General features: G+C 35.5%; 1 protein-coding gene across 2 annotated transcripts in view; it reads right to left on the reverse strand.

The window, feature by feature from the left end:
• BMPR1A (bone morphogenetic protein receptor, type IA) overlaps nt 1–12,150 on the reverse strand; it is a 90,563-nt gene that overhangs the window by 16,624 nt on the left and 61,789 nt on the right. For both annotated transcript variants that reach the window (XM_012723911.1, XM_004680679.2), the window contains 3 exons: nt 3,181–3,402; nt 1,621–1,783; nt 679–781 (listed from right to left, as the gene is read on the reverse strand). In XM_012723911.1, the coding sequence (XP_012579365.1) occupies nt 679–781; nt 1,621–1,783; nt 3,181–3,247 (333 nt within the window). In that variant the 5' untranslated portion in view covers nt 3,248–3,402. The remainder of the gene's footprint in view (nt 1–678; nt 782–1,620; nt 1,784–3,180; nt 3,403–12,150) is intronic.

Here is a 12,150-nt window from a genome sequence, read left to right on the forward strand (position 1 = left end):
AGATTTATTTATTTATTCATATGGAACTGGGGTACAGGCCAGAGATGTGGAGGGTGAGAGGATTCACCAGAGACAGAAAGGGTAGCAGAACAGGCAGAGCGACGAAGTACACTGCTGAGGGGAGCAGCGGGAGGTTCAGACTACACTGCTGAGGGGAGCAGCGGGCGGGCCAGGAGAGGTCTGCCTCGCCATGTGGATCTCCTCCGGGGCAGGCAGGGATTGAACTCATGAGGAAGTGGCTTTAGCTTCTTTAATGCTGTGCTTTAACCCACTGCGCCACCAGGGAGGGCCAGAAACAATATTCTTAAGAATCTTTTTAGAAACCACCAACCAGATATTAGCTGTGTCTGTACTGATCAGAGAACGAGCAGAGAAAGACTAATTAATGTCTTTTCAGACAATCTTATAATCCACAAAGAAGTGTGACAGTATCATTCTTTGTAGTTATGACTATTTGGAAATAGATAACGTAAAACTTATTTTTAAAGTAAAATAATCTGGGGCTTCAATTACCACAATTTTATTACTTCAAGTAAGAACTAAGCTTTCTCCAATATATTTGCTTATAAGAACAAATAGCAATGTATAGTCCATGCATACTTCTCTTAGGGGAAATTAATGCTTTTAATGTGAGTCCTCCCTTTTTTTTTTATTAAATGGTCTCAAATTAGATCTTACCTTACACTGAAAATCAGACCCTTCATATTTCATACACCCTGAAGCTAATGTGGTTTCTCCTTGGTCATCTTCTTCTATAATGGCAAAGCAATGGCCATTAGTGCTAAAAGAACAAAAAGGCAAAAAAAAAAAAAAAGTTATAACTTTATATCAAAATGTATTAACTGAATCTAAGTTTGAGTTTGACCAGGTCCTGATGACCTTTAGTACCTTCATGGCCATTCATATGTAATTTACTGGCAAAACAACATGGGTTTTAAAGTAACGAGAGTTGTCACATCTCAAAACTTAAAGGTCCAATGAGAATCTGAGGTCAGGGGCAAAAGGATTTCTGTTACCAAAGTTCTTCAAATATGACTTATTATGTAATTTTTCTTTGCTAACCATAGTCATGTGACCAAAGTGGATTTAGCAAATTCTATAAAGTAATATTTTTTTCCCTTACATCATCCCTTACCCTTCCTCCTTCTTCAGAAACATCACTATTTACTAGTGATCACTAGCTTGGGTAAATTTTTTTATTTTATAAAATTACCCACTGTACAAATTTTCAACATTTGTCCTTACCATTTGTAAGAAAGTAACAAAGTTAAATAAATATCACAATATATACATATGTATATGTAATATTTCAACCAGTTTAGAAACCAAGGTGTTGGGTAAATTTTCATGGTTTCTTTTTGGTAATATCAAAGTTTTCTACAACGGATACCAATAATTTTATATAACAGAAACAGTTTCAATATACTCAAAGGCAGGGCAAATACCAGATTTCTTTTATATACTTTCACTTAATGGTAATAAATGTTCCTGTATATAGAACATTGGCTCTTTGAAAAGGTACCATATAAAGTTAAAGAAAAAGACAATGTAAACAATTCTTAAAATAGCACTAAATGCAACCGTATTCTCATCACTTTAAGATCTGCATAAAATACTTACATGCACGTGTTATTAATAGCATCATCCGGGCAATGTCCCGAGCAGTAGCACTTTAAAAAAGGCAAGGTATCTTCTGGTGCTAAGGTTACTCCATTTTCTGACTTTTTCTGGTCAGTGTCTGATTTCATTCCAGTACCATGAAGCATACTATCTAGATTCTGCCCTGTTTTCAAATACAAAATTTATAAATAAACCATGTATGAAAAGCTACTTTTTTCAGTTTTCAGTGAGGAGACATTTCTGAGTTTTCTTATAATAATTAAAGCTAATGTATATCTCTATTAAAATAAATCTCATTCATACAATTAGCAGACATTGGTAACCTAATACACACAGAATTACTGTCCCAAGCACTCTGGAATATATGAGAATAAAAATGTCACATTCTGCACTAGTGAAAGAAAAGAGTGGCATAAAGTATAAGATGGTCATAACTTGTAAGACAGGTATAAAATGGAAAGCAATTTCAGGGAAGGCAAAGACTGCTTCCAATCACTAAAAAATAAAGTATGATTATTAAATTCTTTGGTTTAGGGCCCATCTTGGTAGAACAGGTTAAAACTCAGCACTATGAAGCTATCTGCAGCCACTGCAGGACAAATTCGATCCCTGGCCAGGGAGGTGACCCACATAGGGCAGCAGTCATCTCCTGACTTGCCCGCTGCTTCCCTCAGCAATGTATTTCAGTCAATCTGCCTGTTCTGCTCCCCACTCTGCCTCTGGTGAATCCTTTTGCTGCCTGCACCTCTGGCCTGTACCCCAGTTATTGTATGCATAAATAAATGTCTAAAAATAAATTCTTTGGTTTAAACTGTGCCCAGCTTAAAATCTACGTCCTTTATTTGTGACCCTATATGGAAGTGGAGTAACTAAGCTTCATTGCTTAAGTAAGGGAATTGTGAAAGCCTGGGGACTAATCATGTTATCTGATGCATTTTACTTCAAGGTCATTGGTTCTAATCCAGACTATGCTGCCAAAAACTGAAGGTTATTATAGGGCAGTAGTTAAGCTTATGGAAATAGATAGAACTATGTTATTGTATTAGAGGATAGTAGTTTTAAATGTTAGATACTGTCAGACTTGGTATTGAATTTTTCAGGCTGAAAGCAGAACAGAACTAATAATGCGTTTAGTAATTCATTCCTCCCTCTGAATCAGTTGGCTAGATTATTCCTTGTAGAGCAGATCTCAAACCAACAAAGTATAGAAGCAAGGAAGCATGATATATTAAGAGAAAATATTCAGACAAAAGAAACATGGCTGCATTCATGTGGAAGATAAAGAAACAAAAGAAATGAACAACAACAAAAAACTTGTCATTTTTAAAATCAGAACTGGTGATTATCATAGAGAAAGAAGACTGAGGGTAGAGGATGTGGCCAAGTACGTGGTGGTGGACAGAAACTAGTTTTAGTGAGATTGGAATGTAATACATAGAGATGAAAAAATATAAGGCTATGCACTTGAAACTTATTATCTTGTTATAAGTAAATCTATATTACCTTACTTTTTAAAAAAAAATTACTAAAATAAGATAGCTTAAATGGACACTCATTTACCTTGAACATGCGAAATGATGGATAGACAGGCTCCCAATAATCTAATATAAATATGTAGTTGAGTCATTGTTCAATTTTTACTGTTCCTGTACACTGTCACTGCCTTTCGTAATTGGTCTTAATTCGTCACTAGTTAAAATGACTTTTATTCAATGGGATCTTCTTGTAAACTTTCTCAATCACTTGCTAATGACTCCAACTTCCACTGCTTTCTTCTGACTTCTGAAAGAAAATAAAATCAAAAAGGTAATGAATATAATAAAATTTAGAGAGTTATCAAAAACAAAGGAAAACAAATGCTCAAACATACTTTTAAACAAAGAAACTAAAGAATAAAGCTAAACTTGCTTTTATAAAGGCACTATAATTAAAAAACTTCTAGTAATAGGTTGCAACCTCTACAGATCTTAGCTTATGAACCATATATAAAGTAAGCTAAATTCACTAACTAATTCCAAGTGTTTTAGGGCTGCCCAAAAATTATTTTATTACAATGAAGAAAATATCTAAATATATTAAGAAAACAGGAGAATCTGACATTAAAATACAAAGCTATTCATGAATAATCCTTCAAGTCCTAGTAGATATAATGAAAACACCATATTATCTTTCTAATAAATAATTTATTCTATAAGTAGAAGAGAAAGCTTACCTTGAATTTAAATGCACATCTGCTTTGTCATTAAAGCAAAAACAAGATATCAACATACATCTGCAACTACATTTCACTTCATTAGGATAAAGCTGAGTTTTAATATGGATTATATGATAAGTAACCTCCCCAATGAAAGTCTGACAACTATAAAATAATTAAATTGGTGGCAGGGGGAAAAATATCAGTTTGGTAATGGTCAAACCAAATGTCCCCACTGTCCATCCTATTAGCTTCAGGCATCTGATCTGACTTCAGCTTGAACTATTCCCAAAAGAAAGTGATTTAATTTATTTAAGACATAATTACCAATATGATTTCTATCATAAATAACCTGAGTTCTCTTTTTAATCTAAGAATACCTAGCATTTTTCACTTTCATTAGTTCTCCAAAGATTTATACAGTTTTGAGCAAATCAGGTTTACAGTGAGATGTCATTTATATTGTGTGTTTTACATGTGGCTAAATTCTAAAACCTAATTCCTTCTCCACCATAATATGAAATTTCTTCCCACCCACATTATGCTGGAAAACATGTTATGTCTAAAATAATTAGAGAATAATATCCTGCAAAGTGACAAGAGTATTTCACCAGGAAATTCACTTCTTAAAAATGTTTACAATTCTAGGGATATTTGTTCCAGTTATCAAATTCAAAAGAAGTTTCTAATATATTTCCAACTCTGATCTCTTTCCTTATTTCGATTTGCCTACTAAATATCCCTACTAGGATTGCACTTTATCTGTCTTAAGTCAAACTCATTAACTTTCCTTCTTGCTTCTCTAGACCTGTTCTTCCTCTTCCACTTGCTATCACAGTGAAAGAGACACAATCTCTCAAGCTATGCGCACCAAAACCTCTGGCATCGTTTCTGCCTCCCATTCACACCCTCTCCATAGTTCCACTTATTTAATCATTCAGTCACTAATTCACCACCAGCATTTTCTGACATCACACATTTGACAAGGGGCTAGACACAAATATGAATATGACAACTTTTGCTGGCTGGAAAGTCACAAGAAAATAATTATGACTGGTACTTCTTCATCAATTTATTTAAAGCCAATTTGTGGTCTTGTGTCACTAGAGGTTCAACCCAAGCATTCTGCAGAGAAGTCAGTGAGACTCTTCAGTACCTGCCTCAACCACAATCTCTCCCTTTTAGAGGGAAGGGAATATGTAATTCTTTCTACATTTAACATGTCACTCTGCTACCCTAATCGCAGGTTCAAATCCTGGATCTGCCTTAAACAAACAACCTAACCTCTTTCAATGAGTTTCCTCATGTACCAAACTAGAATTATATTCTTAACCCATAATAATTTTGAAAAACTAGATAATAACCAAGACATATTCACCTCTGTGTGCCAACACCATTACTGAAATATATCGATTTAGCATATCATCATGACATAGAAAGTACAACTATTACTTTACAGTTGAGGGAACTGAAACAAGTTAGGTTTAAGGAATTTATCAAAGATCACTCAGTTAGTAAGTGGCAGGGCTATCATTCAAATCAAGGAGATCTAATTTCAGAGTTCCTCCCTATACTACCTTATTGGATATTATATGCAGATTATACAATGTGAAATATATACTATAAAGTATTTAGGAGAGCCCTTCACAGAGTAGATGCTCAACAAAAGTTTATAGCATACTTGCCAACCTGGCAGAGGAAGTAATAGGTGTTAATCATGACAATCGATCTGCAAGAAATTTCTGGAAAGAACCTATGATCATTTGTATGGATGATAGCTATCAGCCAAGGAAGACTAAAGTAAAATGGCTTCAAATGCCTCATTTGTAATCTAACAACGGAAACTCTTATTAATTTTTAAAAAGTTAGGTTTTTTTTTAGCTAGATGTGAAGACAATCTTACTAAGTATTCACAGAAACACACAACTATAATCAGCGGGTAATTATTTACTTCATTCATTCAAATCAAGGACTCTTAAATACTTTAAATAACTAAACTTGAGATACAGTAGAAGGAACCAGGGGTCTTTGCTAAGAGTATTAAAGGAACAAAGCCTGAATGCATCTCTGAAAAGGACATGACAGGTACAAGAGAAACAAGTCTAGACTAATTAAATGATTCATCAGATATTTTCCAACTCTGAAGTACCGTGTGAACAGTTTTCTTGCCATTGAATATTAAGTTATTCCCTAAAATTTATTAGATGCTTATTATATGAATGATTCTCTATTAGACACTGAGAATACAGTGATGAAAGAAAAACAGATCCAGCCTTAATGGCATTCATTAAACAGGACAATTAAGATATTTAGACATTGAACAAGACAATATAAATGATACACAATAACTTGTGCCAAGTCCTAGAAGGGGATAGGGTAGTGACCTAAGCTAATGTAGATGGAGAAGGGAGCAATGCTGAGAAGTGATATTTAAATTGGAACTGAAAAATAAAGAAGAGCTTCCCAGGTAAAGAAAAGAGGGAGGCGAAAGTTCTGAGTATAAGGACTAGACATGCAAAGATCTTAGGGAGAGAAGGGTAACAAAGATGTTTCTGAAAGCTGAGATTAAATGGCAGTGTCCTGGAGGTGAGATTCAGGACAAAAGATAAGGACCACGCCAAACACAATCATATGAAAGATTTGGGATTTAAATAAAGTGGAATGGGAAGAAGGGATAGAAGCAGAAATAAAACAGATCAATGAGAAGAATACTATAGTAATTTAGGAAACTATCAATGGTGGTTAAGATTAGAGTAAGTGGTTGGCATAAGGGATAGTTTCAGGATATACTCCACAAATTGAATCAGTAGGACTCAGGAATGGATTAGATGTAGGGTAAGGAAGACTGGGGAGTTAAAGAAGATCCCTACAATACTAGAGTAACAAACCACTGAAAAGGGGAATAAGTGGATTTAAAAAGGAGTTGAAAGAAAGCTATCAAAGGTTCACATTTAGGTATCTATGATTACTCAAAAGGGATGTCTAATGGGCATTTTGCTCTGAAACTCAAAGGAAATATTTAGGACTAAAGATAGAACTCTACTATATATGTCAACAGCACAGACATATTCAACTCTATAGCTCTGGATTAGCTGGCCTAAGAAGAAAAAGAAAAAAGGTATAAAACAACAAGGTCCACTTTAAAATTGGATCAATAATAGCATGAACACCAATATAGTTAGCATTCACTCATAAAATGAGCTCACGGTCAAGATCCATTATGTGCAATATTAATTTATTATTTTTTAAAGATTTATTTATTTAAAAATACAGAACTGGGGTACAGGCCAGAGGTGCAGGGGCAGTGAGAGGATTCACCAGAGTGGGGAGGAGAACAGGCAGATCAACAAAGTACACTGCTGAGGGGAGCAGCGGGTGGTCAGGAGAGGTTTGCCGCACCATGTGGATAACCTCTGAGGCGGGGATCGAACTCATGCTGAAGTGGCTTTAGCTTCTCAGTGCTGTGCTTTAACCCGCTGCGCCACCAGGGAGGGCCCTGTGCAATATTAATTTAATGTGTATTACCACAGCTGTCATATAAGCTAGTATTCACAAGTGAAATTTTTCAGAGTTCTTGAAAAACACCAATCAATCAAAATACTGTTGTAGCAATCTAAAATATGCCCATAAACACTTTGACATTGCCTTAAAAAATGGGGCCTGGTCTCAATTCAACTCCCACTTGACATAGTGACTCATCTCTAACAAATAAAATAAGCTGGAAATAATATGATTTCTGGGACAAGATCATAAAAGGTACTTCAGCTTCATCCTTGCTTTCTGAGCGAAGCCAGCTGCCAAGTCACATGAACATGCAGCCTTCACAGAGAGAGAGGTGTCTAGGGCAGAGTTGAGCGAGTGAGCTGCCTTGTCCCATTTGTTATCAGTGCCAGGGAAGCTCACAGGTAGTTTCAATATTGATGGGATCCGAATCTAGAACCATCCTGCTAAAAAAAGGTGGATTCATGAGTCTTGGAACATGTATGAGATAATGAGTGCTGGGTGTTTTAGGCAGCTAAGTTTTGGGGTATGAATGAACAGATCACTTATGGTAATTAGACTTTTATTATTTCAGCAAATTTCTTTATTATAATAAAGTCCTTAGGAGAAATTTTCTGAAATTCTAATCATCATAAATAATTGCACAATGAAAAGACAGAAGTCTAGAAAGTTCCAAGTCAAGACAGTATAAAAACTAACTGAATGATATAACTAACATCTTTCTTTCAAAGGCATAACCAAAAGCATGAACTTGGTTCATAAATTATCTCTACAAGTAAAGATCATTTTTTCGTGGGGTAACAATTGTCCCTGTTTCTATACTATACACTGTATCTGCTCTTTTAAACTGTGTCATCTTTATAAAGATGACATCAATTTTGTGACTTAGGTAAAGGCATTTTTCATACAGTGGCAAATTTAAGGCTGAATCCTGATGTCAGTATCTTGGTTTCAAATGTTAGCTCCTTTATTTCCTATGTAATTTTAAGTAAGTCTCATTTTCTATAGCTACAAAATGGGGATAATATTGTCAGCATCTCAATGTTAAATTTTCAACAAATAACAGCTACAAGCCATTGTTGTGATTCTTACTAGTAATACAAATACTGATGACTTTCCCTTTGTCACTTCATATTGTTTCTATAACCAAGACATAGAAAACTGAAACTTTACTTTGCAATCTTGAATCAGATTATTTTATAATGTAAAAACTTCAAAGTAAAAAATTTTTAATAATTCATCAGAATTTTATATTAAAACTAAAAATACTAATCATGTAATATTAAAGATATAAAAAGATACAGATATTTAAAGTGCTGCAGGATCAAAATTTTAAAATGGTGCTGCTGTTATTAAATAGTCCAAACAGGCATCTGGATAAACTTACTTTCCTTTGCTAAAAACACAGATTAGTGCACTTTCTTCTTCAGAAAATAACACTTAGGTGAAGGAACTCAATAAAACATAAACAATTTCGTTTAAAATAAAGAAATGTAAAGCTCTGCCACCAACAAGACAGCTGAACCAATGGTTCAAACAGAACTGGGGGGGGGGGAGTCTGGGAAACGGAAAAAAAAGGCCGGAAAAGGCTGAAGTCAGCTGGAAAAACAGACTAAAGTCATTCTTTCCTTTTCCCGTTAAGCCCCCCACCTTAATTTTTACTTTCTAGTTGTGAGATTTGGGAATTCTCAACAAGCTGGCCAGTTGCCAGTTCCATAAAGTAGTAAGGAGAAAGCTCTGCTTTTCAGGGGTCCCTCCCCCTAGGCAGCTCCAGGCGCCTGGTCTGACAAGCTTTCTGAGAAGGCCTAGACTCACTGCAGACTTTCTGGCTCCACAGTCATTGTTTGCATGGTTTCTTTGCTCCTGATCCATAGCCTGGATTAACATAAGAATACTGTCTATTCCCTGAACAAGCAAGGCATCCATTCCTTCTCCATGTCTAATCTCTACCACCATCAATTCCTTTGCTAATACACACACATACAATACCACTATAAAAAAACAATCTCACCCAAATCTAAACATAAACATAAACCCTTATAAAATAATAAGCTTAAATTAATAGCTACATGAGTACATCTGTGACATTCATTACACAGCTTCATAAAGGCCTGTGTTAAGAGTCTATGTTGTAAGAATTCATAATGGGTGAGACATTCATAACAAGGTCTTCAGGAAAATCTGTAAATTACACCTAAAAGCCAGGAGCAAAGGAAACAGAACATCCAGCTAAATCCTATCCTACAATAGGGTTGGGGAAGTTCCACCTTTAAAAAAAAAAAAATTATGCATGCATGCAAGAACTGGGGTACAGGCCAGAGGTGTAGAGGGTAAGAGGACTCACCAGAAACAGAGTGGGGAGCAGAACAGGTGGAACAGAAGAGGTCTTTTGTGTCATGTGGGTTAACTCCTTGGCTAGGGCTTGAACTCATGCTGCAGTGTCTGGTGATATAGCTTGATAGCACTGAGACTTTAACCCTAGAGTCACCAGGAAGGCCCAGGAGTTCCACTTTTTATAAAGCCATTTCTAAGTGCCAGTAGTTTCACCCCTGAAACTACTTTCTGGGTAGACCTTTCTCTGATACTCAATTATTTACTTAAAGCAAATTTCACATTCAACCTTATCTATTCCTCATTTATACTCAAGCTTTCACTTCTCTTCAGTATCAAGAGACTATTCTCCCAAACACAAGAATTAATTATGCCAGCTGCTAGCTGAGGGGGTGTGGATGCTATTTCTCTTTCTCTGCTGATATAAGTACAAATAACAAAACAAAAAAATAACAAAATGAATCAATAATTTAACCTAATACAAATTAAATGAGAGAAATTTCAGTATATGGTATTTAATAACAACTGTTTATGCTGCACATTACGACCTTTATAACTCACAAATAGTTTTACTTGCATTATACCATTGATATGACACCCAAACAGTGAGTAGTTATTCCTACTTTTACAGTGAAAAAACACGTGCTTGAGTCAAAATGACTTGCTGAATTTTCAAATAGCTACTAGCTAGAAGGGCAAACCAATACTCAGGTCTTCTAACATCAAGTGCAGTATTTTATCCAGTAAGTACATGAGTAAGAACATCAAGAGGGACACAGGAAGTCATTTTTATTGAGCCACTTAAGATTTTATTTCATCTTCACAACTCCAAGGAGAAAGTGAAACTCAGCAAAGTTAAGAAAGTTGCCCGAGTTCAGATAACCAGTAAGTTGCAGATCTGTTGCTGACAAAGCTCAAATTCTACTCATTATTGCACAGTTAGAACTGGTAAGAAAATAATGAATAAAAAAAAAGTGTTATGCCCCTTATTACACTACAATAACAACAACAACAACAAAAGACCTCTAAGTTTTCTTCTGTGAAGCTGAGCTGGATATAGCTAACAACTTTTTCTTTACTAGCTTGGTTTCCTGACAGTTCTGTAAACCAGAGAGCTGGAAGTAGTGAGAGCAGGAGAGAAGGGACTTCCTTCTTCCTGATTTGTTTTTTGTTCCCGTCACCAGCACCACACCCTTAGCTCTCGCAGCTGCAGGTTCCAGTTTCCAGATTCATTCATTCTCCCAGAACCACCCTCATGGTCCCCATTCAGACAAAGCTTTGCCTACATCTCAGGATCTTGTTACCAGCGACTCAGCACCCCTGCTCTGAGTGCAGCATTATCTGAGCACTGAGCTCCCTCCACCTGGAGCTGGGTCACCCACCAAGCTTCAAGGCTCGAAACCTCAGCCTCTTACAGATGGTTAATGTTTCCTACAATTACTACTTCTGTTTAATCCCAGTGTTCCTTTGCTTTTTCAATTCTCTAATACCTGTGTGGTCAGTTCTCTATACCAAATTCTCTCTGTTAAAATAACTAGTGTGGGTTATTTAAAATAACCAGGCAATTTTCCTGCCTAGAACCGAATTGATATAAATAATTTTGAGACAACATTTAACAGATTAATCACACAAACACACATGTATTCACCTCACTGAAGAGGAAACAATATGTCTGGTAACAACCAAGTGCTTATAAAGTATGTTTAACTATAATATTAAAATATATGAGATATTCAGGTACATATGAATATCTAAAATACTCTGACTTTAGGAATTCTTCCAGATTGTGGTATGCGTGACTCTTTTCAAGATAAATCATTTTAACCTATCAAAGTTAGAAATATATTCAGGATTGGTTAAATGTTCCACTCTAACTTATGTGATCTAAGTCAGAATAATTAAAAAGAGTACCAAAAGTTGCTACAAGACAATTCTCTTTTTTTTTAAGTAGCATACTGCATTTCATAAAATATTTTTTGGGTTAACTCATTAAATCCCCATGGCTAAATAATACATTCAAATATTAACATCAGTATTTATGGGGAATGTACCTAACTTCTAGAACTCGGGAAGAAGGAAAAAAAAAAAAGGCAGAACTTTAAAAATAACATTAAAAAAAAAAAACTTGTATTTTACTCAGGAAACCAAATCAAAATGTATCAGTACTTATCCCTGAAAATGAAAGAACACCATTCCATAAACAATTCCATGTTTTGCAAGTTATCTCTCAGCTTCAAAGATCAGGGAACATAGGTGACTATTTGGTTGAAACAATTAGATAGATGGCCATGATAGGACACACAGTGACCAAGGACCAAATTCTATGTGCAAAGACAATCTCTCAAAACAAAGAAATGTCTAAACCACATGTCAACAGTACCTCCTTGGTTCAGAAGTATGGGTTTTTTTTGTTTTTGTATTTTTTTTAAAGATTTATTTATTTGTGCATACAGAACTGGGGTACAGGCCAGAGGCTCAGGGGCAGCGAGAGGCTTCACCAGAGA

This window comes from Condylura cristata, unplaced genomic scaffold (assembly GCF_000260355.1).
Source record: "Condylura cristata isolate star-nosed mole 26May11 unplaced genomic scaffold, ConCri1.0 scaffold00011, whole genome shotgun sequence".
Taxonomy (NCBI): Eukaryota; Metazoa; Chordata; class Mammalia; order Eulipotyphla; family Talpidae; genus Condylura; species Condylura cristata.